This window comes from Lynx rufus, unplaced genomic scaffold (assembly GCF_022079265.1).
Source record: "Lynx rufus isolate CCGP_SWC_20201006 ecotype Redwood Valley unplaced genomic scaffold, mLynRuf1.p SCAF_4, whole genome shotgun sequence".
NCBI lineage: Eukaryota > Metazoa > Chordata > Mammalia > Carnivora > Felidae > Lynx > Lynx rufus.
This window is the reverse complement of record NW_025814856.1, coordinates 61454949-61481845: the sequence shown is the minus strand read 5'-3', so window position 1 is coordinate 61481845 and position 26897 is coordinate 61454949. Positions and strand designations below refer to the sequence as shown.

The 26897-nt window shown below is 64.0% G+C and overlaps 1 protein-coding gene across 1 annotated transcript in view; it reads left to right on the top strand.

Annotated features, from left to right (window-relative positions):
* Positions 1 to 26897, top strand: part of CAMK2B (calcium/calmodulin dependent protein kinase II beta) — an 82010-nt gene that overhangs the window by 48762 nt on the left and 6351 nt on the right. The window contains exons 4-17 of the mRNA XM_047097017.1: positions 1577 to 1631; positions 4725 to 4790; positions 10426 to 10498; positions 13082 to 13184; positions 13275 to 13358; positions 14636 to 14730; positions 14888 to 15010; positions 15395 to 15478; positions 16074 to 16116; positions 17033 to 17107; positions 21253 to 21290; positions 21420 to 21491; positions 22708 to 22752; positions 24100 to 24148. Coding sequence (XP_046952973.1) covers positions 1577 to 1631; positions 4725 to 4790; positions 10426 to 10498; positions 13082 to 13184; positions 13275 to 13358; positions 14636 to 14730; positions 14888 to 15010; positions 15395 to 15478; positions 16074 to 16116; positions 17033 to 17107; positions 21253 to 21290; positions 21420 to 21491; positions 22708 to 22752; positions 24100 to 24148 — 1005 coding nt within the window. The remainder of the gene's footprint in view (positions 1 to 1576; positions 1632 to 4724; positions 4791 to 10425; positions 10499 to 13081; positions 13185 to 13274; positions 13359 to 14635; positions 14731 to 14887; positions 15011 to 15394; positions 15479 to 16073; positions 16117 to 17032; positions 17108 to 21252; positions 21291 to 21419; positions 21492 to 22707; positions 22753 to 24099; positions 24149 to 26897) is intronic.

Below are 26897 nucleotides of genomic sequence, written 5' to 3'. Positions count from 1 at the left end.
GCCCAGGCAGCAGGCGGAGGCCATGGGCCCTGGAGGACCTGGCTTCATGAGTATGGTGAGGACGGAGGGGAGAAGGCTGGATGCTGGACCTCGAGCGGAGACACAGAGCCTGAAATGGAGGGCAGCCGCGCCCCCCCCCCTCCCCGAGCCAGCGTGTGGTCCCCTCCCCAGGGCCTGGACACCCTGACTGCTTGGGCCGGAGTCCACTCTTGGTGCTGGGCTTTGGCCCCTGTCAGCACCGCCGCGGCCGGCTCGGGCTTCCTGGCACAGAGACACGGCCTAGCCAGGCCCTGGGAGGATTGGAACCAAGGAGAGAGGAGGCCTGCAGGCTGTCAGGAACTAGGGCAGCAGCAGGGGCGTGAGGGAGGGGCTGCGACCTGGGGGAAGGTGCTGTGCCCCACTCTTTTTTTTTTTAATTTTATTATTTTTTTTTTTTTAATTTTTTTTTTCAACGTTTATTTATTTTTGGGACAGAGAGAGACAGAGCATGAACAGGGGAGGGGCAGAGAGAGAGGGAGACACAGAATCGGAAACAGGCTCCAGGCTCCGAGCCATCAGCCCAGAGCCTGACGCGGGGCTCGAACTCACGAACCGCGAGATCATGACCTGGCTGAAGTCGGACGCTTAACCGACTGCGCCACCCAGGCGCCCCGCCCACTCTTTGAGCACCACTGGCCTGCCCTGCCAGGAGAGGAGAGCAGCTCCCGGGGTTCCACGCCCCAGTCCCTGTACTGCTGGGAGCTGTGTGTACCTCTCGGGAGCTGTGTGTCTCCCAGCTGGTAGTTGAACTTCTCTGTGCAGCATCTCCCAGGCTGGCGCACCCACCGAGAGTGGCGTCTGCACGAGGCAGGCTCCCGGAGCACAGAGGCAGAAGCTGGCATGTGAGGGGCCGTGTCCACAATGAGCCATTCCCAGAAATGTGTGCTGTTCAGTGCTTGTGCAGCTCCAGCTGGACAGAGAGGACAGAGTGGTTGACGCCTGGGCCGAGAAGCACTAACTTGCTGTCCACTCTCTGGCTCGCCCGTCAAACGCTAGTGGGCCCTCTGGCCAGCACACCCCGGGCTCGGGAGCACTCGGGCCGGGAGCACACGGGGCAGACCAGGCAGGAGGGGTAGGCCTGAATCCGGGGCCTGAGCTTTGGCCAGTGATGCCTGGCGGGGCTCCCCAAGCTTGTCCCGAGAGGCTGGCGATGGGGCCCCACTGTGCACCTCCCCTGTGAATGGCTCCTTTCCAGGGCCCGGTCCAGGGAGCCTCCACCCTGTGGCCCCACCCCTTCTGCTACTGTGTGCACTCTAGGCAGGAGTGGGGGGTTGCTGAGAGGGGCCTCAGTCTCCCTCTGGCAGGGGAAAGGGGGCAGCAGACACCTAGTGGCCCCGTGGATGCCCTTGGGCTCTGCCCTGTAGCCTGCCCACCTGGGGGCGCCCCAGCCTCAGGCTGTGGGGAATCCAGGCCCTTGTCAGGACGGGTGGGCTTCCTCCATGAGGGAGGTGGGTCTGGGCAGGTGTGGAGGGGGGCTCAGTGGCAAGGGCGGGTCCCAGGCTGGGTGAGCCCCTCATGGCCTCTTCTGCCCCAACAGTGCGTCTCCACGACAGCATCTCTGAAGAGGGGTTCCACTACCTGGTCTTTGATCTGTAAGTGCCAGCTGGGGGCGGGGGGGGGCACCCCACGGCTGCTCCTGGGGTGGGATCCGAGGCCTCCCCAGCCCCTGGAGGACAGGCCCCGACCCCCGGGCCCCTCCCTTCCCGCCAGCATCCCTGCCTCCTGTTTGCACCATTGGGTCCCGCAAGGGGGCGTCTGCCTGCTGGGTCCTCCTTGGGGCGTGCAGCAGCCGTGAGCCCATGTGTGCACGTGTGTGCGTGCCCAGTGGTCGAGAGGGGAGGCTTCTGGGGCTCTGGCTGCCTCTCGCTTCCTGCTGCATTTAGGAGCGGTGAGCTCATCCTCATCCCTGACAGCTCCCACCGTGCAGCTATATTTAGCGTCTGTGAGTCATTGTGTCTGGGGACCAGGGCCCTGGGTGGGCAGGGGCCATAGGCTGTGGGCGGCCCCTAGTGGCCTCTGGACCGCCGCATGGCCAGGGTGCCTCCACACAGAGAGCTGCTCCTCCCTCAAAGGACAGATGGGCCTGAGAGCTCTCAGCCTCCTCTGGGTCCTCCTGTCCCTGCAGGGGCTTGGTTACCTCTCAGTGCCCCCCGGTGGCCAGCACTGGCTGGGGACACAGCTGCCACTGCCAGGCTGAGGCTGTGTCCCAGAAGTCTGTCCTGTGACCCCTGCAGAGGGGGCAGGCTTGCTGTCACCCCGGTGTGCCCCAGACCCAGCCGGCTTCACCTGCCTCTTTTGCAGGGAATGTAGAGGCCATGGGGCTGGGGGGTGGCCTTGCCCAGGCCCTGGTGGCAGACGGGTGGGTGGGTGTGATTCAGGAGCAGATAAGGAGAGAGAGAATAGGGCACGGCATCCATGTGTGTGCATGTGCGTGTGTATGTAACTGCATGTGTGTGCATGCACATGCACATGTTAGAGGTTCTTATCTCTTGGCCCACACGACGGGAGGCCAGCAAGAAGCACTTGGCTGGTGTTTGTAGGGGGATGGGGTAGGGGAAGGGCCTGGGCCCCACATGCCTGCCCCACAGACCTCTGTGGTCTGCAAGCCTGCAGTGGTTCCTGACCCTGCTGAAGCCCCTGCTCTGGGGCACCCAGGATGCCCCTGGGCCTCAGGCAGCTGTTTCTGGGGCCGGCGGGGCGGGAGCAGGGAAGAATAGGGGCAGGCCCTGCCAGCACCCACCACAACCCCCCCATCACACCGCAGACCCTCGACAGGTCCGTGGTGCCAGAATTGGGGAAGCACTTCGAGCCTGTGTCGGCATCACCTTCAGGAGGCCCCAAGTTTGGAGGCCGTACGGATTCAGGAGTTGACAGGTCTCCCCACTCCCACCCTGGGAATGTCACCAAGGCCTTGGGGACAGCTCAGAATCAGCCACATTATCCAGCTGCAGAAAGGGAGGACAGGAGGGGATGCCGGCCTCTGGATCAGGTCCTTTCTGGACAGCGTGAGACGCCACCCCTCCCCCCCCCCCCCCCCCCCAGCCACCAGCTCCCTGCCCTGTGGCCCTGGAACACGTGGCCCCAGGTGCCCATCAGCACAGATAGGCTCCAGTGGACACAGGGACTCAGAGGGCCTGTCCCCAGCCCTGGGTGAGGCTCCCTAGGGTGGCTCCTTGTGTTCCTGCTGGGTCCTGGCTGGTACCTGGTGGCTTTCTTGCCTTTGCTCTGTGTTTAGACTCTGGGTCAGCAGAGCCTGACCTGTGAGCCGTGTGTGTGGAGAGATAACAAGGTCGCTTCTCCTGGGTTCTCGGGGTTCTGCCTCCCTTAGGTGGTCACCGGTTCTGAGTCTCAGGCTCTCCTGGTGGCAGAGTGGGACCCTAAATGCTCCCACTCCCGGAGTCGTTGGAGTGGCCAGTGGGCTCTCGAGGCAGGCGTCTAGCTGGAGTGGGGGCATGCTAACACCCAGCATGTCCTGTTTTCATTTTTCTCCACTGTTAAAGGAGAGCCCAGCCATGACAGGGTCACCCCTCCAGCAGTGCCCCTGCCACAGGCCACAGCCCTGAGCACTGGGCACAATGACGAGCCCCGATGAGAGCAGAAATGCGGATGGAGAGCCCACAGCCCCCAGGGCCGGTGTGGCTGCAGAGGGTGGGAAGCCTGGGCAGAGTCCTTTGAGGGACTCAGAGCCTGCTGAGCCGGGTGAGGGGCTCGGGCGAACCCAGGGATGGCTCCTCCCTGCTCCCTGTGTGTGTGTCCCTCACCCCATTGTCGTTACCTTTCTGCCCACACCATGTTTTCCAGCCCAAGAGACCCCAGGTTGTCTGGCATCTTTCTGGGTTCCCAGAGGCCCTGCAGGCAGTGGCTGCTGTCTGGGTATTCATCCCAATGGTAGGGCCTGAGGGACAGTCGCTGAGCAGGGAAATGCAGACAGTGGCTGTGTGGGCAGAAATCCCACTCTCTTCCTAGACAGACTTTGAACACCTTGTGGTCTCACCCACCAGGGAGGCCAGGTCCACACACAGTCTCTTCTGGCCCCTTGCTCTGTGAAGAGACACATCTCTGGTTCTGGGGGACGTGAGGAACGAGCCAGATCTCTTCAGGCCTGGAATTAGAGTCACAAAGCCCAGGGAATATTGCAGAGGCCTGGCTCAAACTCCTGTGCTGCCCGCTATGCGAGCATCACTTAGATATCTGAGACTCGGTTTTCTGAGCATGATTGTGCTGTGTCCTGGAGCAGGGCTGCGAATGTCAAATCCTGCCACGTATAAGGACTCGGTAAGCTGTCAGTCCTAGGTGACAATAGGGTGAAGGTGGAAGTGGTGATAGTGGAATCCTCCTAGGAGGGAGGAAGAGGAGAAGGACGAGAAGGAGGAAGTGGGGGACGGGCAGGAGGAGGAGGAGGATGGAGGGGAGTGTGGGGGAGGGGGATAGTGAGGAGATGGAAGAGGAGGAGGAGGGGGAGGAGGAGGAAGAGGATGAGTGGGCAGGGGGAGGAGGAGGGGGGAGGAAGAGAAGGAGGATGAGGTGAAGGAGGAGGAGGGGGAAGGAGGAGGAAGAGGACAAGGTGGAGGTGGAGGGGGAGGAGGAGGACAAGCCAGAGGAGTTGACATCAGTGGCTGTGACAGCGATGGAAGTGATGAGGGTGAGTGGGTCTCCAGACTGACCTGTGTGTGCTCTGCCTGCAGGGTGACAGGTGGGGAGCTCTTCGAGGACATCGTGGCCAGAGAGTACTACAGCGAGGCGGATGCCAGGTGAGTGTGCAGCCCTCACTCCCCCTACCCTCTTCTCTTGCCAGCCCTGCCTCACCAGGCGGGCTGAGCAGGTTCCAAGAGCAGGGGGCAGTCGGTGTGTCCTCCCGCAGAGCAGAGGCGTGGCTGGAGTCCAGATCTCCTGGGGTAGGAGCGGGCCCACAGAGTGGGTGCTTTCCCTGGGTGGCTGGAAGGGAGAGAGTGGACGGCAGCGTGTGATGGTGGCCCCTCCTGGCCTCCCCGGGATGCCCTCCCTGCCCGTGGCCCACGGCTGGCACCCAGCAGGCCTTCCTCCAGGAGCTGGGCAGTTTCCAAACGCTTCTCCAAAGACAAGGCAGGAAGCCCTTTCTGTGCCGTCCTCCCCGGGGCGCAGACAGGAAGGGAAGCAGGGGAGGATCGAGCCTCCGGGACACATCTGCAGGCTCTCCTTCGAGGGGCGGTAGGCAGCAAGCCAGGGCCCCGTGTGGAGGGACGGAAGGACTTTGGCTCCTTCCCCGTGAAGCCTCCGTGTAGCCCCTGGCAGCCCTTCCTGCTGGGGTCAGCCTGCACAGCAGGTGAGGGGCCCCGTGATCTGGGCACGTGGCTGGGGACCGCAGGGCCCTCCTCCCTGCAAGGCTGCGCCACCCCCCCCACCCCCCTTGTGACCTGCTGTGGCCCATGCTGGTGGCCGCATGCCCCCTGAACCCTGACTGTGCATCTCAGCTTGAAGAGTGCTGAGGCTGCTCCCCTGCCACTCGCCCACCCTGCTTGCCAGGGTCAGGAGACACTCACTTGACAGAGATAAAGGGGGACGGTGCCCATCTCCAGGCCGTGGACTTAACTATGGATGATTTTTATTTTTTATTTTTTATTTTTTGTGTTGTCTGTTCCTAAAAATTTCTTTGATGAACATGTATTACTTTTCTATTCAAGAAAATGAATGTTATTTTTAAAAGTAGCTTTTTGTGACTTGCTTGTGCACCCATGGGCGACCTTGCCCGGGCTTGGTGAGAAGGTGCGAGCGGGTCCCCCCAAAACCCCAGGGGCTGCAGGCAGGTGGTCTGGCACAGTCACAGCCAGAGTTGGGCTGGGCTTCCCCTCCGGCCAGACTGCCCAGGGGCAGAGGGCAGGGCACAGGCCACTTTCTGGAGGCTCCTTGAGGAGCCCGGGGGCCTGGGAGTTGCCCATCCCCTTCAGGAGCAGGAAGACGCAGCCCTCGTTTCCCTCTTTCGAGAAAAGCAGGAAGTGGAGCCGTGCTCCTGTCCTCAGAGCAGCTCGGGCAGGAAATTCCCAAGTGTGGGTGTCTGCCTGCTGGCCCAATTGTCCTGGCATCTGCCAGGGCGGGAGGGGCTCTGGGGCCAGGACAGAAGGGTCCCAGCAGGCTGTCCCCAGACCAGGTCTCACCCCCCCACCCCCCGGGGCAGCGCAAGGTCAAGGAGGACTGCCTTCCAGTTCTGCCTCCAGTGCCGCCTGGCTTTCCCAGGGAGGTCGTATGCCTTCACTGGCCTCAGCACCCACTACTGCCTGGGGCCTGGCCCCGCCTGCATTCCGCAGTGGACAGTCGTGGCCGAGGGGTGATATGGCCTGCAGCCATATCTTGGCTCGGGGCCCCTGGATCCCTCTAGCCTGCCCACTGTGCCCTCCTCCCGTGCCCTGTGCCCACCCATGTCTCCACCCCATGCACATGCACATGCCCTGTGCACACATCCCACGCCCCACACTTTATGCATACACCCCAGGACCCCCACCCCAGGCCCCACACCCCACATCCCAGCATATACCCCAGGCCCTGACCCCATGCCCCACACCCCACATCCCAGTATATACCCCACACCTCAGGCCCCACACTCCATACCCCAGGTTGCACTCCCCATACCCCATACCTCAGGCCCCCCAACACCTGTGGCCTCAGACCTCCTCCCTTACCTACCTGCCCCTTCTGCCTGCCTCTTGGCCTCGTCTCCAACACCTCCTCCAGCCATCAGCCCCACCCCTCAACTCCTGTGGACCTCTCCTGCCCCATCGGAGGGCAGGTGTTCTTGGGGATGCTGTTGTGGAGGGCTCCGCTGTGTCGGGGCCCCTTGGAACCGGCCCAGAAGAGACCCCACCCACAGGTGCCCAGGTGTCTCTCACAAAGCCTGCCTTGCTCATAGCCCAACTATGATGAGGGGACGAGGGGGGCAGGGGACACTTGGGGAGTGCCTCCGGCTGGCCCCACTGATAAAATCCACACGCCTTCAGCTGCCTCTTCTCCTGGGAGCACCGGCCCTGCACTGACCTGGGGTGTCCCGCGCCTGACCTTTGTGCTGCTGCTTTGTTTTCGGGCAGGAGGGCCTGGCAGAGTCTGGCGTGGACGTCCACGTGGTGGCCACCCGTGGGCATCGTCAGGAACTGTGGCAGACGTGATTGAGGCAAGCTCCCGTCCTGGGAGGGCGGCGGTGTCGACTGCCTTTCTCGGGGGACCCGCCACCGAAAGGGGCCGGGGACCCAAGACGCCAGCCGCATGGGGTGGGCATGGAGCTCTGGCCCCGAGCAAGTTAACTGGCAGCCCTTCCGGGGGCCTCCAGGGCCGAGCTGCTCACAGCCCAGCGTCCCCGGGGGCTTGTAATGTGTCCAGTCTCTGCAGGAGGCGGGAGCCCGGGAGGAGTTGCTAATCCAGAAGGCCAGAGACTGGTCTCGGGGAGGAAGTCAGATCTTGACTTGGTGGTTTGTGGGGGACTGAAGGGTCTCTTCAGAGCAGGGAGAGCAAAGTTCAGAACATTTAGAACCCTGCTTTTAAAACCCTAAAAAGCTGTGTGGCTCCTGGGAGATGTATGAGAGCCCCTGGGACTCTGGCTCCCAAGGGGGAGGGGCGTGGCAAGGGCACAGCTGGGGTGATCTCAGAGCCCGGACCCTGAGAATATAGCGGCCAGGACTCCGCCAGCATCTGGAATGCACTTGAGAACAGCTCTGACCACAGAAAAGCCCTCTGAGGAAGATGGTACAATGTGAGCCGAGGCAGGAGGCAGACAGGACCTCGTGACTGGCCAGGTGACCTCATGTCCGCCACGGCCATGGTCTCAGCTGGGAGTGGTGAGGTGGCCGGTGTGTGGTCCCCGGAAACCCTGAGAGGGCAGGGTTGCCCAGAACGGGTGTCTGCAGGCCGTGGAGGCAGCTCCCACGTTGGTCCTGGACACTGGCTGGCACGGCCGCACGGGCGGGGAGGCCCCACACAGCTTTCTCTCGGGGACGCGGTGTGCTTAGCCAGCTGGTTCCTGAGCACCCAGGACCCCTGCCCTTCCATTTCTCCATCAGGGTGGCCATGAAGCCCCTGGAGCAGGGTCTGTCCTGAGTTGTAGGCCTTGATTTCAGCCACATGGCCAAGTCAGACCCGTGATGGTCCTGGGGGGACACAAACACTGTGCCAGCTCAGGCGCTGTGGTCTCACATCTCTGGCGACGGTTTGGGCCCTGCATCCCCAAGAGGGGATGAGGAGGAGGGCAGGGGGTGAGCCTACCCCCTCCGAGCCAACATCATCCATCTGTCCTATGGCAGATGGACCCGTGGTTCCAACAGATGTTTTCGGAATGTCTTCTGCTGGATGGGGCGAGGGACACAGTGCAGAGGAAAGGGCCACGCCTCTACTGTCACAGAGGCCACAGTTTAGTGCAGAGACACTCACACAGAGGACGCAGCCGCCGTGTGGCTGCAGGGGGGTGACCAGCATGGGGGAGTCCATAGGGTGTTGTCCAGGGTCAGATCCAGGAAGGGTCTCGAGGGTGAAAGTGGAAGATGGGCCAGACCCCAAGCGAGACAAGCAGTGATCCCAGAGGTCTGAGCTTGAAGCCAGGTCACCCAGGGCTTGCAGGAGCAGCCAGGGGCCCAGGAAACACCTGCTGTGGGCTGTAAGTTCAGCTGGGGCACTGGGGGAGGGCAGGGCACACAGCTGGGCACACAGACGCACAGCCAAGGCCGAGCTGCAGCAGCACAGGATGGGGCCAGTCTAGCAGGGGCCTCCCTCACCCCGAGTGGGTGCTGCAGCATGTGGGAGTCTGGGGGCCTGCGGCCGAGCGCCGTGCACACACGTTCCGGGTGGCAGGTCTCTGGAGGCTGGCAGAGTCCTCCCCTGCCTGGGCCCTGGCTAGGTGGCCTCAGTGGCAAGTGCTGGTGGCGTGCCTTAACCTCAGAAGAGGGGCCCAGGAGAGCTTCCCAGACCTCATGGCCAAGCTCTGGCCAGCAGATTAGGTCTCCTGGATGAGCTTGCAGTGGGAGGTCAGCCCATGGGGGCTGAGCCCATGGCTGCAGTAACAGGGTCTGGTGGTGGCTGGATGTGGGCCTGGTGCCACCAGGACAGGGATGAGGGTCACAGGGGACTGCTCCAGGCAGATGAGGGCTTTGTGAGTCACAAGAACAAGGAGGCAGTTTCTGGGAGTGAGTTAGGCCAGGCCACGGGGACAGGAGTATCAGGACATAGGGACAAGAGGCCCCAGGACACAAGGGCAGGAGAGTCAGGACATGGGAGGGGGGCTGTGGCCCACAGCTTTGGCCCCGGCTTCTTCTGACCCCCACAAAGCTCAGGAACCTGTCACCATCGGGGGTCCAAGGGCCTGGCTTCTGCAAGGAGGACACCCAAGTTTCCTTTTTTATGCAGCTGGCGGATGGTTTCCAGAGGTGGCCAGAGCTATTTGAAGAGCAGATCTGGTCCCTTGCCCCGTCTCTGAGTTTGCTGTCAGGAAAACAGAGCTGACCCTTCCAGCTGACCCTCAGTCAGGGTCCAGCCGTGGCAGGAGGCGTTCTGAGGCAATCTGCATCCCTCACTCACCCCCACCCAGAGGGGCTGTGACTGAGACCCTGGGCGGTAGGCTCCCGGTGGCCTGTGCCTGGCTCTGGGGGCAGCTGGAAACTGTCCGGACACCTGGGGCTATCTGGGGGTAGCAGGCAGGCCCAGGTCTCAAGGCGCTGTGTGCACAGAGGCAGGGGGGCAGGGTCCCCTGGGGCTGGTGTGCAGCGGTGTTGCTGACGCACAGGTGTCCAAGGTGCCTGAGAACAGCCCTGACCTCTCCCTCCAGCCAGTCCTCCCAGACTGCTCCCTGGCTCGGGGTTCCGGGCAGAGCTGGGGCTGCCTCTGTGCCAGGAGAGCTTCCGTCCCCCCCAGGCTGCTACGGAGTTGAGCCACCAGCAGCCGTGTGGATGTTCAGGGCTGTTGGAACAGCACCTGCTCCAACACCTGAACAACTGGCCGCAGTGTTGGCACCGCCCGGGACAGAGTGAGGCCCTCTCCTCCTCTCCCCCTGCAAGCCTGCCCGACAGGGTGTGGGCTCAGCCCTGGCCTCCCTCTCAGGGGCCACTGGCTCAGGGTCAGGCTCGGTTGGCCTGCGCCTGGGGAGGTGCCCCCAGAACAGGGATGTTTCCTCTGAGTGTCCCTTCCGTGAGCCTGGTCAGAGGAGAAGGCAGGGCGAGGGGTGAAGGGGGCCTGGCCATGCCTTGTGCCGACCTGTGGGGGTGAGGCAGGAGCCCCAGAGGCCCCCTTCTGGCTGGCGTCTCCTCTCTTATATGGCAGGCAACATCTCGATTCCCTGCTTCCCTGTGAGCCGGCCAGGCAGGGGACCCCACCCCAGTGCCATGCACACCTGCCCACCCCTCAGGCCACTCTCACTAATTACCCTGCTGTTTGCCACAGTCACTGCATCCAGCAGATCCTGGAGGCGGTTCTCCATTGCCACCAAATGGGGGTCGTCCACAGGGACCTCAAGGTGAGTCCCCCACCCTGCTCTGTGCCAGGTGTCTGTTGTCTGTACCTGCATGTCTTGCAAAAGGAGACCCCGGAGGAGCAGTGAGCATGCCAGGAAATGATGTGTGTGTGGGGACATGTGCACGTATGTGTGTGCATGAGCAGATGTGTGTGAGAACATGTGCAGGTGTGCATGTGTGTACTTGTGTGGGTATGTGAGTATGTGTGCACAAAGGCAGGAGAAACGTGTGCTCACATGTACGTGTGTTTGCACACATGTGTGTGCATGCGTGTCCGTGTGATGGTGTGTGTGCATGAAGGTGTGTGTGTGCATGAGTGTGAGGTGTGTGCCTGAAGGTGTGTCATGCATGTGCGTGCATACGTGTGTGTGCATGAAGGTATGTGTGAAGTGTGTGTGTCATGCATGTGTGTGCATGAAGGCATGTGTGTGTGCGTGAAGGCGTGTGTGCGTATGCATGTGTGAGGTGTGTGTGCATGAAGGTGTGTGTGTGTGCATGCATGTGTGAGCACAAAGGTGTGTGTATGTGTGCATGCATGCGTGTGTCTGCACACGTCCCTCCAGACCCCTCCAGGCTCCAGGATTGAGAGAGGGCAGGTGTCAAAAATCAGCCTATGTCTACTTGGGGTGTTTCTTTCTGGGCTCCAGGTGAGGCTCAGACCTGGCGTGGGGCACACAGGTAGGGCTGATGCCAAGGGAGCAGGGGGTGAGGGGCCGGCCTCCCTGCTCTCTGCCAATGTCCAGCCCAGGCTGCAAGTCTCTGCTGCCCCAGGCTCAGCTCTAGGCAAACTGGTTTGTCACCTGCAGGGCACAGCATGGATTCAGGAGGAACAGCAGCCCTCCTCCTCCCCCTCCCCCTCCCCTGCCTCCTAGTCTGTCCAAGCTGTGTTCCTGTTGGCTTTTTCTCTGGGGTGGGGGTGGGAGTGGGCCTGTCATTCCTGCAGAGAGTCCCCAGGTGGCCTTTGAGACCAGCCTTCCCATGGGATGTGTGCTCACACTGAACGGGGTCACACCTTCCTTGGGCTACCAGGTGTGTGTGTGTGTGTGTGTGTGTGTGTGTGTGATCTTTGCGGCGCTGCTCTGGGGACGAGGTCCCGCCAGGAGCAGGCTCAGGACCCCCTCTCTGCATGTCCCACATGGTCCTGTGGCCCTCTGTGCCTGCGCTGCTGGCCTGCCTTGTCATGAGTCTCCCCTCTGTCACCATATTTTGTGGGAAGCAGCATCCCTTGGAGGCATGCATCCCCACCTTGTTCATGATTCATAGCTATCTTTGGGGCCACGGTAATGCTCCCCACAGCCCAGCTGTGACCCTGGGGGCAAACAGCACCCTTCAGCCTCCCGCCACGTGTGAAGGGCTGAGTGCCCTCCTCTGGAGAGGGCCCTGCCTCCTGGTCTCCTGACTGGGACAGAGCCCCAGAGGCCCTGCCATGGTGGGTTTGCTCTCAGCCAAGGCGGGGAGAAGGGAGGGAGGAGAGCGCACAGGGGCTGCAGGGGGCGGGGCTCTGCTGCATCCCCTCTTTTCCCAGGATCCCCAGCCCTTCCCTGAGACCAAGCTCACTTAAGTCTTGCTTCTCGGGAGTGCGGTTTTGTTCTCTCTGATCTGTGGAATTCAGGTCAACCCCCCTGGCCGGCCACAGCTGTGCCCCTGCTCTTTCAGACTGCTTCATGTGGGTGCAGGAGGAGGTGGGGGGGGGGTCTCCTACCCGGCTCACGTGGGCAAAATGAAGGTGTTCAGGGGCCTCCAGGCTGTGCTGGGTGGGCAGGGCCACATGTCCCTGTCATGTGTCTTCTGTAGGGATGGAGCCCAGAGGGTCCCTGGTTCCTGCCACAGGGCAGCATCCTTCATGGGTTCCAAGGGCCTCTTACCACGATCTAACACGTCAGGGTTACAAGCAGAGTTGACACAGTTGGGTGGGTGGTGTTTACCCTGAAATGGCAGTGTGGTCTCAGTGGGCCTGCCTTTTGGGAGGGTGGCCTGGTGAGGGGGCTGAGGGCCCCAGGAGCCCCTGGCCTGGTCACCGATGGGGAAGTCCAGAGGCTACCACCGCGGGAGGTGGCCGGGCCAGGATGGGAGGGGCCCTGTGTACAGGACTCAGTGTACAGGGACCCTGTTGGGCCCTCGGGCCACATGTCCCCAGTCAAGGACGGCAGCCCCCTTGGTACTCTTGTGGGATGGGGACGAATGTCATTTCAGCTTGAGCAAGGCTGCTGCTCCTTGAGGCCAGGCAGGCGGGGAGTGGGACAGCCAAGCCAGAGGGACTTGGTGGGCTGATGTTCCGAGGTGCCCGGGCTATGGGGCCCGTGGTCCTCCTCCGTGCCCTCTGGGGTCACCATCCTCAGGCAGCCCCCCACCGTGTCTCAGCGCCCAGGTGGGGGCATGGGGTGGGGATGCTGCCTGCTAGGACTTGTAGGGTGCCTTTAGTACAGTCGTCTCCCTGGGTGTGAGCCCACTCCCCTCTGTCCCCGGGAAGGTCACAGGGTGTCAGCCACGCCCGGGGTGGCCCCCACAGGGCAGCCTGCAAACCGCTCCCTCCGTGACGCCCCGGGTGTAACCACACGCCCACTGGCTCGTCGCCTTCCCTGCAGCCTGAGAACCTGCTCCTGGCCAGCAAGTGCAAAGGGGCTGCAGTGAAGCTGGCGGACTTCGGCCTGGCCATCGAGGTGCAGGGGGACCAGCAGGCGTGGTTTGGTGAGTGTCCTGGTGGGCTGGGGTGGGGGTGGAGGTGGGGTGGGGGTCAGCTGCCACCTCAGCCCTCACACTTCTCCTCCTTGTCTGCAGGGTTCGCTGGCACGCCAGGCTACCTGTCCCCAGAGGTCCTGCGCAAGGAAGCATATGGCAAGCCGGTGGACATCTGGGCGTGCGGTGAGGCCTCCGTGTGTGTGGGTGGGGCCTCGGGGAGGAAGTCATGGGCCTATGCCACTTGGGCTGTGCCAGACCCGCCCCTGGGCTGCCCCCAGCCAGGGGGCCCCTCCCCACTCACAGAAGCCCACCTCCCCAGTGAGAGGCCTGAGTGCAAGGATGGCAGGGTGCTGGAGGGGTAGGGGGCTGTGCAGGCCACTCTGGCAGGGCTGCCTGAGGATCCCCTGCAGAGCTGAGCACCTGAGGTGACACTTCAGGGGTGGGGGGGGCACTTGAGGACCCCAGTGCCCTCATGTGGCTCACTGGCTCTGGGCAGGGTCCCCATCGCAGCCAAGGCCAAGGACACCGCAGCTGTTAAGTGCAGGAGCTGGGCCTCTGACCCCCTGTCCCCTGGTGGGGAGAGCAGTGTGCCCTGACTGGCGTGTCACTGCACTTGTGTTCCAAGGGCACAGGGATGGGCTCTGCTGGGTGCGGGGCTCAGGTAGGGGTTGTGGGGTCTGGGGAGTGTGGGGTGGGGGTGGGGCTGCCTAGTGGGGGGCTGGGGGTGAGGCACCAGTGGGGGCTGAGGGGTTCCGGGAAGCTGCGGGGGTGGGGGACCTAGTGAGTGGGGGCCTGAGGTTGGAGGTCTGCGGGGGTGGAGACTGAGGGTAGGGGCTGGGGTCAGGGACTTCGAGGGTGGGGCGGGGGCTTTGGGGTGGGGGAAGGGGCTGGGGGTGGGACTGCGTGGTGGTGGGCGCTGGGGGGCAGGGGCTTCGGGGGCGAAGGCAGGGGCTGGGGACTGCAGGGATAGGGGGTGGGGGCAAGGACTTGGTGGTTTGGGCCTGGGAGTAGGCACTGGGGGCGGGGCTTCGTGGTGGTGGGGTCGGGGGTAGGGGCAGCGGGGGTCTGGGGGCGGGGCTGTGTGGTGGTTGGGGGCTGGGGGCGGGGCTGCGTGGTCGTGGGGGCTGGGGGCTAGGTCGGGGGCCTGTAGGGGTAGGGGCTGGGTGCTGGGGGGCTGGAGGTAGGATCTGGGGGCGGGGCTATATGGGGGCGGGGAAGGGACTGCGGGGCTAGGGGCTGGGGGCGGGGCTGCGTGGTCGGGTGTTAGGTGTAGGGGCTGGGGGCGGGGCTACCTGCTGGTGGGGGCGGTGCTGGGGCCTGCAGGGGAAGGGGCTGAGGGCGGGGCTGCGTGGGGGCGGGGGCTGGGTGGGGCTGGGCGGTGGTTGGGAGAGGGCGAGGGCTCCATGGTAAGGGGCTGAGGGCCAGGCGGCAGCCTGAGGCCGGCGCTCTGCTTTGCGCAGGGGTGATCCTGTACATCCTGCTTGTGGGCTACCCGCCCTTCTGGGACGAGGACCAGCACAAGCTGTACCAGCAGATCAAGGCGGGGGCCTACGATGTGAGTGCTGGGACCCCGTCTTGTCGGGGCGGGGGACAGGGAATGGGCAGGACCACCTGCTCCCCAGAATCATGACCTGGATGAGATACCTCGGAGAATTCGGGCTTTTGCCTGGGGTGGGGGCTTCAGGCTCTCCCACGTGTTGCTTTCTTTCTAGTTTCCATCCCCCGAGTGGGACACGGTCACTCCTGAAGCCAAAAACCTCATCAACCAGATGCTGACCATCAACCCCGCCAAGCGCATTACCGCACACGAGGCGCTGAAGCACCCGTGGGTCTGCGTAAGTGTCCCCAGCGCGTTGACCCCGCTCCTTACCTCTGACGGGCCCCCTGGTCTGCTGGGCACAGCACAGGCCTCAGTCTCTGGGAGGACGGGGCTCTGGGGGTAGAGAGGCCCCGTCCCTCATGTAAGGGAACAGGGCGTGGAGGCTGACAAGGGACAAGCCAGGGGGCAGTGGGTCGGGGACACAGCCGTCTGGGGTGCCAGCAGGGTGAGGATGAGGTGGGGGCAGGCAGGCTGTAAGGGGTGATGCACTGGGGCCAGGCAGCAGCTGGGATGGATGGTCTCCTGCTGGCCCCTGTAGGTGCCACGGCCCTGTTGTCCCTCTCCCTGATCCCCATTTCGAGTCGCCTCAGGTGCAAAGCTAACATCCCTCTTTCCACAGCAACGCTCCACTGTGGCCTCTATGATGCACAGGCAGGAGACTGTGGAGTGCCTGAAGAAGTTCAATGCCCGAAGAAAGCTCAAGGTGAGACCCGGCCCAGTCCCCCCGGCCCCTGCCTGCTGACCCCACCCCCCCCCCGGGGGTGCAGCCCCAGGCTCAGAGAGGCCAGAGGGGTCCTGGCTGGCTTGGTAAGGGGAGGCACAGGGGTCCCAGTGACCTTAGCACCACCCCAGACCAGACGTGCCAGGTGGACTCAGCCCCCACATGACAGTGACACTGGAGGTGCACAGAGTCTGCCCGTGGGCCACGTGCCCCCTAGGACATGCTGTGCACCTGGTCTCTGCTGCTTGCTTTCATGTGAGCCAGCAGCCAGCCGCAGACCCTAGTGGGTTTGGTGAGGAGAGCACCCTAGCTGGTGCCTGGGGGTCGGGGGGAGGTGGCAGGGGGCTGACCTGTGGGAGGCCAGCCCCTCGTGGGTCTCCCCGGAGCACTACTGCAGGCAGGAGGGCTGTGGTCAGTGGGCAGCCGCTGTCTCAGCTCTGCAAGAAGGAGGCCTGGCCATGCAGCTGGCACTTTTGTAGTCTTGTGTCTACAAGGCTGTGACCCTGATTCTGCCCGGGCACCCAGAGCCTGAGGTCGGGGCTGGGATTCCTGGTCTCAGCTATATGTCTCTCCCCAGGGTGCCATCCTCACCACTATGCTGGCCACGAGAAATTTCTCAGGTGAGAACAGTCTTCGCCCCGAAGAGAAGGCTCACCAACGGCCTGTGGTCCACGGCCCACCCCTCTCACCCCAATGGCCCTTCTCCTCCACTGCTCAGCAGCCTGGCCTTCTGTCCTCTGAGGGCAGCGAGGCCTGGGCTCCATGGGCGACACCCCCACTCGGCCCCGTCCCTGCGTGTTGGGTCTCTGTGTCCTCGCCTGACGCCCCAGTGTCTGAGCTGCCTGCCACCTGGGCCACAGCTCTGTGTGTCTGTCCGGGTGTTGGTCGGCACCTCTGTGGCCTCGTTGTTGTCCTGACCCTCTGAGCACCCGTTCTGTGTGTGGGAGGGGAGAGGAGAGCCCGGGACCTCCCTGCTGAGCTTTGGACATGCTGGCGGCCGCCCACCTGGGGCACTGAGGGTGGGTGGGGCTGGGAGCGTGCGGCTGCTCTAGGGGGTCTGTCAGCGACCCCAAGGCCAGGGGCCCCGGCAGGCCCGCTGGGCACAGCGTCTCCCTGAGGGGCAGGTCACCCTCTGGCTGTCCTGTGGTTGTCTGTCGCCCGCGTCGTCGGGTGCGGGAGCGTCTGGGGTCCGTTCTTGTCCGTTTGTATTCAGCACCCTATCCTGTTACTTTTGCTGCAGGGAAGGGGGGGCATGCTGTCACACCAACACTAATAGGACCTGTCCTGTGCGCACACCCGCCCAGTGGGTGCGAGAAGCCCCCGCGGGGGTTTTCTAAGGAGAAAGGAGGCAGACGCTTTCCAACTGTCACTTGGTCTGGGTCCTGTTCCCACTCTCCTGTGAACGGGACTCTGGAGCCATTCGCCACCCAACCGTGGACTCTAATCTTCTTCTGCTTCCTTTGTCTCTCCCCCTCCCTTCCCCTGCCCGCCCCGTCTGTGTCCGCCCCTCCCTCGTCTCTAACCCGGTGCTAACAGTGGGCAGACAGACCACCGCTCCAGCCACAATGTCCACCGCGGCCTCCGGCACCACCATGGGGCTGGTGGAACAAGGTAGATGTTCTTGACCAGGGTCCCGCCTGTCGGCACGCAGCCCCCTCGCTGCACGCAGCTGCCGGCTGGGCCTCCAGGGCCACCCCAGAGGCCCCGGGAGCCCCCGCTCCCGCTGTGCACAGGTCCCACAAGGAGGGTCTCGGACCCCACCTGCTAAAGGAGGGGCCGGGCTAGGTGACCCCTAAGCCGTGCCTCCGCCCACACTCATTTCATTGAATCTTGGTCCTGGCCCCTGAGTCTGGGGGTCAGGAGACCCCTCTGGTCAGAGCCCTTTGCTCTCTGATCTCTCTCCCCACTTGTCTGTCAAGACCCCCGTTCCCAGTGACCTTGACTGCCCATAAGAAACCTCAGGGTTGCTGCTGGGTCCGAACCCTGAATGGGGGGCCCCAGGGAAAAAGGCACTGAGGCAGAGACCCTGCCCCACGCGAGCCCTGTCACCCGCTCCGGCCAGCCCCGACCACCCAGCTGTGACCTTAGCCAGAGCCCCAAGGGCTGGCAGACCCCAGGACCTGCTGCTGGAGCAGCGTGAACCGGGGGTGGGCAGGGTTAGGGTGCACGGAGCCAGCTGAGGGCCGATCCTAGGACTCCCCGGATGGAGCTGCGGGGCCTGGCGTCCTGCCATTGCCTTGTGCTTTGCCTTGGGGCGGGGTGGAGGCCTCATCCCCCACCCCGTCCACCCCAGCTCTTGCCTCAAGATCCCCCCGCCGGGTGTGCAGCCCCACCTGCCCAGCTGGAGGGCCCCTCTTCCCAGCCACCACCCCATGGGATGCTCAGGGGAAGGCCGCCCTGGGGAAGGAGGGTCCGTGCCCCTCCTGTGAGCGCAGCAGACCTGTCCAGCAGGCGAGGCCCTACCCAGAAGGATGTCTTTGGCTTAATGTCCAGAGCCTTTCTAGAGCCGGTGAGGGGAGGAGAGCGGGGAGCAGGGAACCTAGGCGCTCCTGGGGAAGAGCTGCTGTCCAGCCACAGCGAGTGAGACCTCTGGCTGCTCTCTGCCGAGGGCCCTTGCCTGCAGCCCGCCTGCCAGCAGTGGATGTGCACCGCATGAGGCCGTGTGCATGTGCAGTGCCCTGGGCGCCGAGGGCCGCTGTGTCCCGGGTGCGGTCAATGCATGAGGACGGAGCCCAGCATGGCTGTCCCGGGTGACTGGTGTGCAGACGGGGCAGAGGCTGGGCCCGCCCTGTGGGCTGAGGGCCCCCCTGCTAGGTCAGCCCAGCTCAGCCAGTGGCACTGGGCTGGGGGGGTCTCAGCTTCAAGGCTGTTGCCCCTCCATGGGGGCGGCCCCCTGGGGGACATAGCACCTGGGCCAGAGGAGCCCTGGGGGTCTTTGTAGAGACAGACGCTGAGGCTCATGGGAGTGTCTTGGCCTTCCTCAAGAAGGGAGCAGGAGGGGGCAACCGTGGCCTGGCCTGAGGACCCCCGGTGGGTGGGCCAGAAGGTCTCTGTGTATCTATCAGGGCTCTGGGGCGCCAGTTCAGGCCCCCGTGGCACAGATGGAACAGCCTGTGCTTTCGAGTGCCAGTGTAAACGGGGGTTGACGAGGACCTGGAACCAATCTGGGTGGAGCCATGAACTCTTCCAGGAGCTGCTTCCAGGGAGGGCATAGCTCCAGTCCATGCTGCGCCCACACTCGCAGATGCTGGTTAGAGGTGGCTCCTGGGGGCAGGGTATGGGAACTGGGTGAGAGGATTGGTGTCTGCTGTCGGGCTTTCCGGAGCCCGGGCCCTGGTGGAGCCGTCTGAGTCCCCGGATGGGTGTTGCCGTGTCGAGTAGCACAGTCTGGGATTTGATTGAGTCAGGGACTGAGAGGAGTACCCTCGTAAGACCCAGGTCTGTCCCAGGGTCTCCATCTGCCTCCACCCAGGGCCTGGCTTCGGGGCGGGGGGGGGGGTGGTGGTGGGGGGCAGTGCCGACCGCATCTCCTCAGGGCGCCGAGCCAGCCCTGGGCTGCACCGCTCTGATGCCGAGCCCACAGGGTGCCGCAGGGCCCGGCTTAACTTTGGGTGCGGGGTCAGCTTGCCTGCCTGCTCACCTGCCTTGATGCGCGCGCCTTCAGAGGGGCTGGGGGCCTTCCTCTCCTGGCCCCTGGAGGAGACCCGCCCCCAGCTGGTGGGCCCAGGAGGAGGGGTCCCCGCATGACTCCCACTTCAGAGGAGTTGGGCTCTGCCTGCGCACTGGACGCCGGGGTGGGGGTGGGGGGCCAAGGGAGCGGACTGCTGAGGTCAGTGTGGGTCAAGGGGGCCATGCTGATCGCTAGGTCAGGAGCCAGGGCTCCGTGTGCAGGGCTGGCCCACCCCTCCCCAATCCCTGCCGCAGGAAGTGGCTCCGAGAAGGTGGCATTTTTGGTGCTGGGACGTTCTTGGGTCTCGGCTGGCAGGGCATCAGGACACAGTTCTGATCCAGCTTCCCCAGGATCGGGAGGCTGAGACGCAGAGCAGGCAGGCCTGGGGGGCAACGAAAGGGGTGGCCTGTTGTCCCTTCACTTACTGGGACCCCAAGACACCTCTCACAGAATGAGGACCACCGGACACGGAGCTGGGCCAGGAGGCAGGCTCTGTGGTGCAATGCTGCTCCCTGGATCCTGGGGGAGGAAAGGATGGTTGTGGGGGGAGGGCCGGGAACAGACACTGCACCCAGGGTGGCTCTCCAACAGCCCCACAGCGCCCCCTGGCCCAGCAGTCACCTGTGTCCCTGCCCAGAGCCCAGAGGGCAGCGATGGGTGACTGCAGAGAGGAAGGTGGTTAGCAGGCAGTGGCCCAAGGCCTGGGATTCCCCCTTGGCTGCTGCACTGGGGACCTGACGGTGGTTCTCAAAGTGAAGCAGAGTTAGGATCCTCCACGACAGATGACAACTGAACGGATACCACACCCACCTCCCCCCTCCCCCAGAGGTCTGGGGTGGACCTGGGTGGTTCTGATGCTGCTAGCGTGGAGACCCCACTTTGAGAACCACTGCATTTCTCTGGGCCCAAGCGTTCACAGGGTCTGATGTCACAGCCCCGAGTGGGTGTTCCTCCGGGGACATTCCTGGCAGCGAGGGGTCCTGGGCCAGGCCCACTGGGGACCACCCTGGTCCCACTGAGCTGGCGGCTCTGCTTCAGGGCTGGCTGGGGGGGAGGGGGGCGGGGGTCTTGACCACCCTGGACCTTACCCCTCCGGCGTCTGCCCTCGGGGAGCGTGGGTGGGGTGGGCAGGACCAGGCTGAGTCCTGGGCCGCACTCCGGACCCTGACCTGACCATACGAATCCTGTTTTTTTTCTTTTCCTCACTACTCTGTCCTCACCTTTCCCTTCCTGTGAGGTAAGTTGACTTCCTGTGTTCCGAGGTTCCACCATCAAAACTAACCACTCAGGAGAGCGCAGATGTGGGCAGGGTGGGCTCGCACAGAAGAGAGTGAGGTGAGGGCTAGTCTGCCCCAATCTCTGTGGGGTCAAGTGGGGTAACACAGGCCACCTGCCCAGCATCCTACAGGTGGTGGGATCCTGGGACCCTCCCCCAAGGGTATCATCCTGCTGAACCCACTCAGAGCCCAGGGCCCTCAGGCGTGGACGGAGAGGCCCATGTTGGCGCCGATGTTGCCAGAGCAAGGCCAGGACTGGTTCACGAAGAATGAGGCAGCCCCTTGGGTGCTCTCAGCCGGGGGCTGGGGGCACAGCCAGGGTCCTGAGTCCTGTTGGCTGAGAAGGGGCCAGGAGGCTGAGAGCAGGCAGGCCCCTGGGGTTGGGACGAGCCCCTCCCTGCTTGGGTGGCCAGTTACAGCTCACCACCCCTGCCCAAGAACACAGAGAAGGGCAAACAGATGTCCCCACCCCACCCTGGTGCCCTGTCCTGTGTTCCTACCTGGGGTGGGGCCCTGGTGGGTGGGGGGATCTCTGTGTCCTGCAGGGTCATGGTGCATGGCCTGGGGAAGGAACCTGTCCTGGGGATGAGGGTGTTGGGTGGGCCTCTCCAGGATGGCCCACAGGCCTGCTTTGTCCCTGCTGGCCACAGAAGCCACTCTGCCTCAGGACCTTGGGTCACTCACCTGCCCACTTGCTCTTGGGGGCCCCCAGAGCCTGGCCGGTCCCTGAGGTCACCTCACACTGAGGGCTGGGTGGTGTTGGCCCCAGGCCCTTTGCTCATGTTGCCTGTTTTGTCCTCATGCAGCAGCCAAGAGCTTACTCAACAAGAAAGCAGACGCGGTGAAGGTGAGTGCGCTAGGCCCTGGGGGGAGCCCTGACCCTGCCGCTTGGCCCTACCCCACCGCCCTGCAGGGCCTCCCTCTAAGCTAGGCAGTTTCCCCTTGTCCCTCTAACCTCCTCTCCCTCTCTCCACAGCCCCAGACGAACAGCACCAAAAACAGTGCAGCTGTGACCAGCCCTAAGGGGACACTCCCTCCAGCCGCCCTGGTACTGAGCCCCTCAGCCCCCTGCTTCCGGCCCTCTCGCACCCCGGCCATGTGGTGGCCACCTGTCCAGAGGCCTGGGGTGAAGGTGGGGTCCAGCCCTGCCCTGTCTCTGGTGGACGCCTGGTCCTCCAGCCCCCTTTGCCTCTTCGGTGTGAAATGAGGGCTGAGCCCCTTTCAGGCAGTCCTGGGGTTGTGCTCGGGAGCCTCCCTCAGGTGCCAGGGACTGGCCCAGCCTCCCGCCTGGGTGGACTCTGAGTCAGCAATGAGAGGCCTTCAGGCGGCCAGTGAGGCGAGGCCCAGGGTGGAGGGCACTTCTGATCCTCCGCCCTCGGCAGGCCCATCCAGAGTGCCCAGGCAGACACTGCAGGGGCGTGGCCTGCCGGGAAGACACCTCCCAGGTGCTGCATGGGTGCGCCGTCCAGGACCTGGGGGCTTTGGGAAAGAATGGGTGAGGCTGGTCATGGCCTCGGAGCCCACCCAGTGATCTGAGGGAGACAGGAGCCCTTGGCAGTCTCCCTGGTGGAGATCCAGTCGGGGTACCTTCCCATCAGAGGCCATGGCCCACAAGTCCCCCAGCGGCCAGGGAGATGCACGTCCATGGCTGTGCTGGCCTGTGGCTGCCCGGAGGGAGAAGCCCGGGGGTTCTGGCTCTGGCCCTTGCCTGGGGGATCCTGCCCAGGGGACGCCCCAGCTGGTGGAGCAGGGGTGCTGTGGTGGAGCTGTGTGCTCATGGTGGCCTGTTGGGGCTTGCTGGCGCACAGGTTGAGTTTTCTCAGAGCACGTGTGGTGTTTCCATGGGCCACAGGCCCACCTCTGGGAGCCAGCCCCACATGCCCACAGGAAGGCTGGGTTTGCCAGATGGCCATCTCACACGTGGGGGCAGCCTCAGTCCAGGAGGGGAGGGTCCCACACAGCCAGCCCCGTCTCAGACCTTGTCCATCCCATGTGCCACTCCACCCCCATGACATCCTCAAAACCGTGCCCCCACCATGCCGGGGCAGCCAAGGGAGGGGAGGACCTGTTTTCCTGCCCGGGGCCCCCATGCTGTCTCCCACACTCTGTGGGCATACACGCTTGCTCTCTGCCCACCTCTGGGCCCACCCTGGCCTCCCCAGCCCGCTCCGCCTCCTGCCATCCTGGCTCCGCTGCCCTCCTCCCCTACCCCCTCCTGCCCTGCTCACTTCCCTCTTTCCTTCCTCTGCTTCCTTCTTCTGTAGGAGCCTCAAACCACCGTCATTCATAACCCTGTGGACGGGATCAAGGTACTGCCGCACCCCGCCCCCCCTTAGGAGCCTGTGCTTGGGCAGGAGGCAGGCCAGCAGGGGGCATGTCTGGGACGGTGACCCCTGGGGGGCACTTGTGCTGAGAGTAGGGGGGCAGGTGTACAGTGAGCCCCACAAGTCTGGGGCTGCCCAAGGCCCAGAGCAAGGTCTACGTCTCATGTTGTCTGCCGGGCAGCCAGGGGCCAGGAGCGCAGGGTGGTCTCAGACGCAGGTCCCAGGGGAGAAGGGGCAGTTGGGGGAGGGAGTAGCTCAGACGCCCCTGGCTTCCCCCATTGCTCACCTCTGTGCCCCCTGTGCTTCCTGCTGAGGCAGCCTGCCTCCTCTCTGCTCCCGCTCTGACATCATCTCTGCTGCATAGGCACCTCGCCTGCCCGGGCCAGAGAAGGGGCTGGCTCTAGGGTGGCGGGAGGGACGTGGGTGGCTGAGCTGTTTCTAGGACCACACCCCTCACCCCCACATGCACATACCCAGGCCTGGGTTCCCCAAAGGGCCCCCCCACACGCTGGCTGTGGGCCGGGATCAGGGGGACCAAGCCAGACTCCAGGTGCTGGGAAGGGCCTGGGTGCACTCCTGCCTTGTCACTGTGGACCGGTGTCCCTGGACCCTGTGTCTGGGGTGAGAGGCTCCTGTTCTCCCTGCAAAGGGGCTCTAGACAACCGTCTGGTCCTCCAGGCTGCAGACCCCCCACTTCTGGGCAGGGCCCAGAGCAGTGTGTTCAGTCAGGGGGCCAGAGGGGGCCCTCCAGAACTCCGTTAAGATGGTTCTTTCTGAGGAGCAAGCCAGCGTCTTGGGAACCGCGCAACAGGTGAACAGCACCTGGTTTCTTATCTGAAGGGCGGCAAGCCCCCAGGTGTGGGGCTGCCCGGCTGCCCTCTAAGGCCACCTGAGGAGTGATGCTGGACAGTCGAGGCCTAAGGGGCAGGCGGCCCCCTCCTGGGGAAGGAGGTGTGGGTGCAGCTCCATTCGGCCTGGGCCGGGCCAAGGCTCTTGAGGGCCTTCTGGCAGCTTCCCACCCTGTCTGCCAAAATGCACAGGCTGTGGGTACCTTTCTTCTTCACCAGTATTGTGGAGTTTTAAAGGGCCCATCTTCCTGGCTTATTAAAGAGAGTCTTTCTACCCTGAGCACAGGGTCTTTCTACCAGGCGTGTGCTGTCGGGAGAAGGCTCAGTCTTCCTGAGCCCAGGGGATGGGTGACCCCTGGGGGCCGGCACGAAGCTCCTGCCCTGCCCCTGGGGATTCTGGGTTGGGGCCCCGCAGCCTTGGGAGGGCACCTCCAGGGCCCGTGGAGGCCACGTCCTGACCTCCTGCGTCCCTGTGTGTCCCCAGGAGTCGTCGGACAGCACCCACACCACCATAGAGGACGAAGACACAAAAGGTACGAGTGTCGCACACATTCTGCTGTGCTGGTGGGTGGGCCGTGGGGGGCGGGACGTCTGCGAAGGGCGGGGCATCTGCGAGGCGTGGGCTGGTGGGTGGGCCGAGGGGGGCGGGGCGCCGGCAAGGGGGTGGAGCGTCTGCGAGGCGCTGGCTGGTGGGTGGGCCATTGGGGGCGGGGCGCCCGCGAGGTGGCTGGTGGGTGAGCCGTGGGGGCGGGGCGTCTGCGAGCTGGTGTGTCGGCGGGAGCCTGACCAGGGCGTGCTGGCAGATGGGCCGGCCCCGGGGCAGTCTCCGGCCCTGGCGCCCTGACCAGCAAGGGGCCTCCCACCCTGCGGAGGACCGGTTCCTGTGGGGAACACCTTGAGAGCTGAATTTGCTCAACTTCTGTTAAATTCCCTTATATTTGTGATCTTGCTTAGCTGGTAGTTGATAAGTAGATAACCAACAAGGGGGCTTATTCTGGGTTTTGGATATTTCCACCACTTGTGTGGGTGGGTTGGGCTTCCACTCTGTGCAAGGCCAGTGACCATGCCTGGGCCTCAGAGGGCGGCAGAGCGCCCTCCCTGTGTGCCCAGGCACCCCTCTTCTGCTCTCCACCTTGTCAGCATCCCCAGGGAGGGGATGTGGCGTCCCAGCCACGCCAGACCACCTAATCCTCTCAGCCACATGCTCACACACCCCTCAGGGCTGCCCCAGGGCCTGATGGCCGGCCATTCTATCAGTTTGGGGGATGCAGTGACACCCGAAAACAGAGGGGAGCATAGGCCCTTGGATGAAGGGAGAGTGGCTGTTTGTGTGTTTTCTCCAGACAGACAGACACAGGCCTAAACCGTCAGCACGGAGGCCTCCCTGACACTCTGGCCTGCCGTTCTGTCTGGCCATGTGGGGGCCTGGATGGCCCAAGCCTGCAGGAGGATCTGGCAGAGCCTGGCCTGGCCAGCCTCCTCCCAGCCCAGACCCCCACAGCCCCAGGAAACAGGGCAGACTCCCGCACACTGAAGGTCATCGGTCTGGACACCTCCCAGCACTCCTGGAGCCCCGCCTCCTGCCTCCCCACTGCCTCTGGACCCCACCACCTGGTGTTGGGGCCGCTGTGAGCTGTGTCTGGGCCTTTTCAGCCTGACCCCACCGGGGTCCTCGTCCCATTCCCTGTCCTCTCTTTCCTGTGTGTCCCCACCTGTCTCCAGTTTCATCTCACCGGTCTGCCCCAGCCCCCAGGGTTCCTGACAGGTCTGCCCCCGTCCCCAGGGTTCCTGACAGTGAGGAGCAGCTCCACGAGGAGGGGCTCGGGGAGCTCAGAAACAACACACCCCCAACTCATCTCCACCTCCTGTTAGCTCCCTGCTGTCTCTGCATCAGGAGGCCCCTGCTGCAGGCCCTGTCTCTCTGGAGCAGTGCTCCTCCTGGGTCCCCTCTGGCTGCCTCTGCCCCTTCAGCCGGCCCTCCATGTGGGCTAAGGCCCCACTCTGGTCTCTGCCCAGCAGCTTCTTGCTGCTGAGACCGGTCCCAGGGCGGGAGAGAGCAGGGCCTTGCTTTCTCTGCCCCACCTCACGCTTTGCCTCCTGTCCACGCCAGCCCTCAGGGTCCCTGACATCCTGAGCTCCACGAGGAGGGGCTCGGGGGCCCTGGAAGCTGAAGGCCCCCTGCCCACTCTGTGTAAGTAGTGTTCCCAGGCCTGCTGTCCCTGCTGCTCAGCAGCCCCTGCACCCACCATGCACGGCCTCGGCTGCCCCCGCCAGGTTGCCGGAGGCTAACTGTCCGGGCCTGTCTGGGCGTCTGGCACTAACTCCGCCAGCAGCTCCCAGCCTTCCTCCCTCCCGCACTGCGGTCCAGCCCCAGAGGGTCTCCTGAGCTCTGGGCAGGGCCCTCTGGGGTCCCACTGTGCTTCCTGCCTTCCTTGGATCGCCTGCCTGACCTTCCCAGTCACTGTGACCTCATGGCGCCCCCTGCCCTGAGCACCCAGCGGGCCCCAGGGAGTCTAGGGACAAGGAGCTATTGCAGAAGCTCCTCCAGCTCACAGGCTTGTGGACTGAGAAGGAAAAGGCCTGGGCTTCCTGCCCGCGTGGGTTCTCCACTGGGTTCTCCACACGCTGGGCTGCTTCCTCTGTCCTCCCTGGAGGGCACCCTCCTCTGCCCACAGCAACCGCCCTGCCATGGGCAGACAGGTGCATTTGCCAGGCATTACTGGAGCCTCCCCCTGTCCACTTTCACCCTCCCTGTCCTCCCATGTCCGTCCTTGTCCTCCCACATCCCCCTACACCCCCCAGTACCCCTCACATCCCTCGACATCCCCCTGTGTTCCTCCACATTCCCCCTTCTGTCCCCCTACGTTCCCAATGCCCCCTCTACGTCCCACTTTGTCTCCTATTCTCTCTGGCTTGGCTCATTAGCCCATAGTTTTCTGTCCTGCATGCTCCCCACCTGCTCCCTGTTCACGTCTGGTCTGTTCCACCCCAGCCCCCAGGCTCTCTGACATCCTGAACACAGTGAAGAGGGGCTCAGGGGCTCTGGAAGTCCAGGGCCCCCCATCCTGCCCATCTTCGGCTCTCCCAGGCCCCCCGCCCACCCCGTGTAAGTAGCACCTTGAGTGGCCCCCTGGCTGCAACTGGGGGCTCACAGGGGTGTCAAGACACCCAGCTGTGGTGTGCTGCCCCCTCACTCTGGGGAGCAGCCAGCTTGTGGGGGCAGAAAGTGGGGCACAGGGAGTTCCCCATGAAGGTGGCATTTGGCCTCAGAAACCAAGTTTG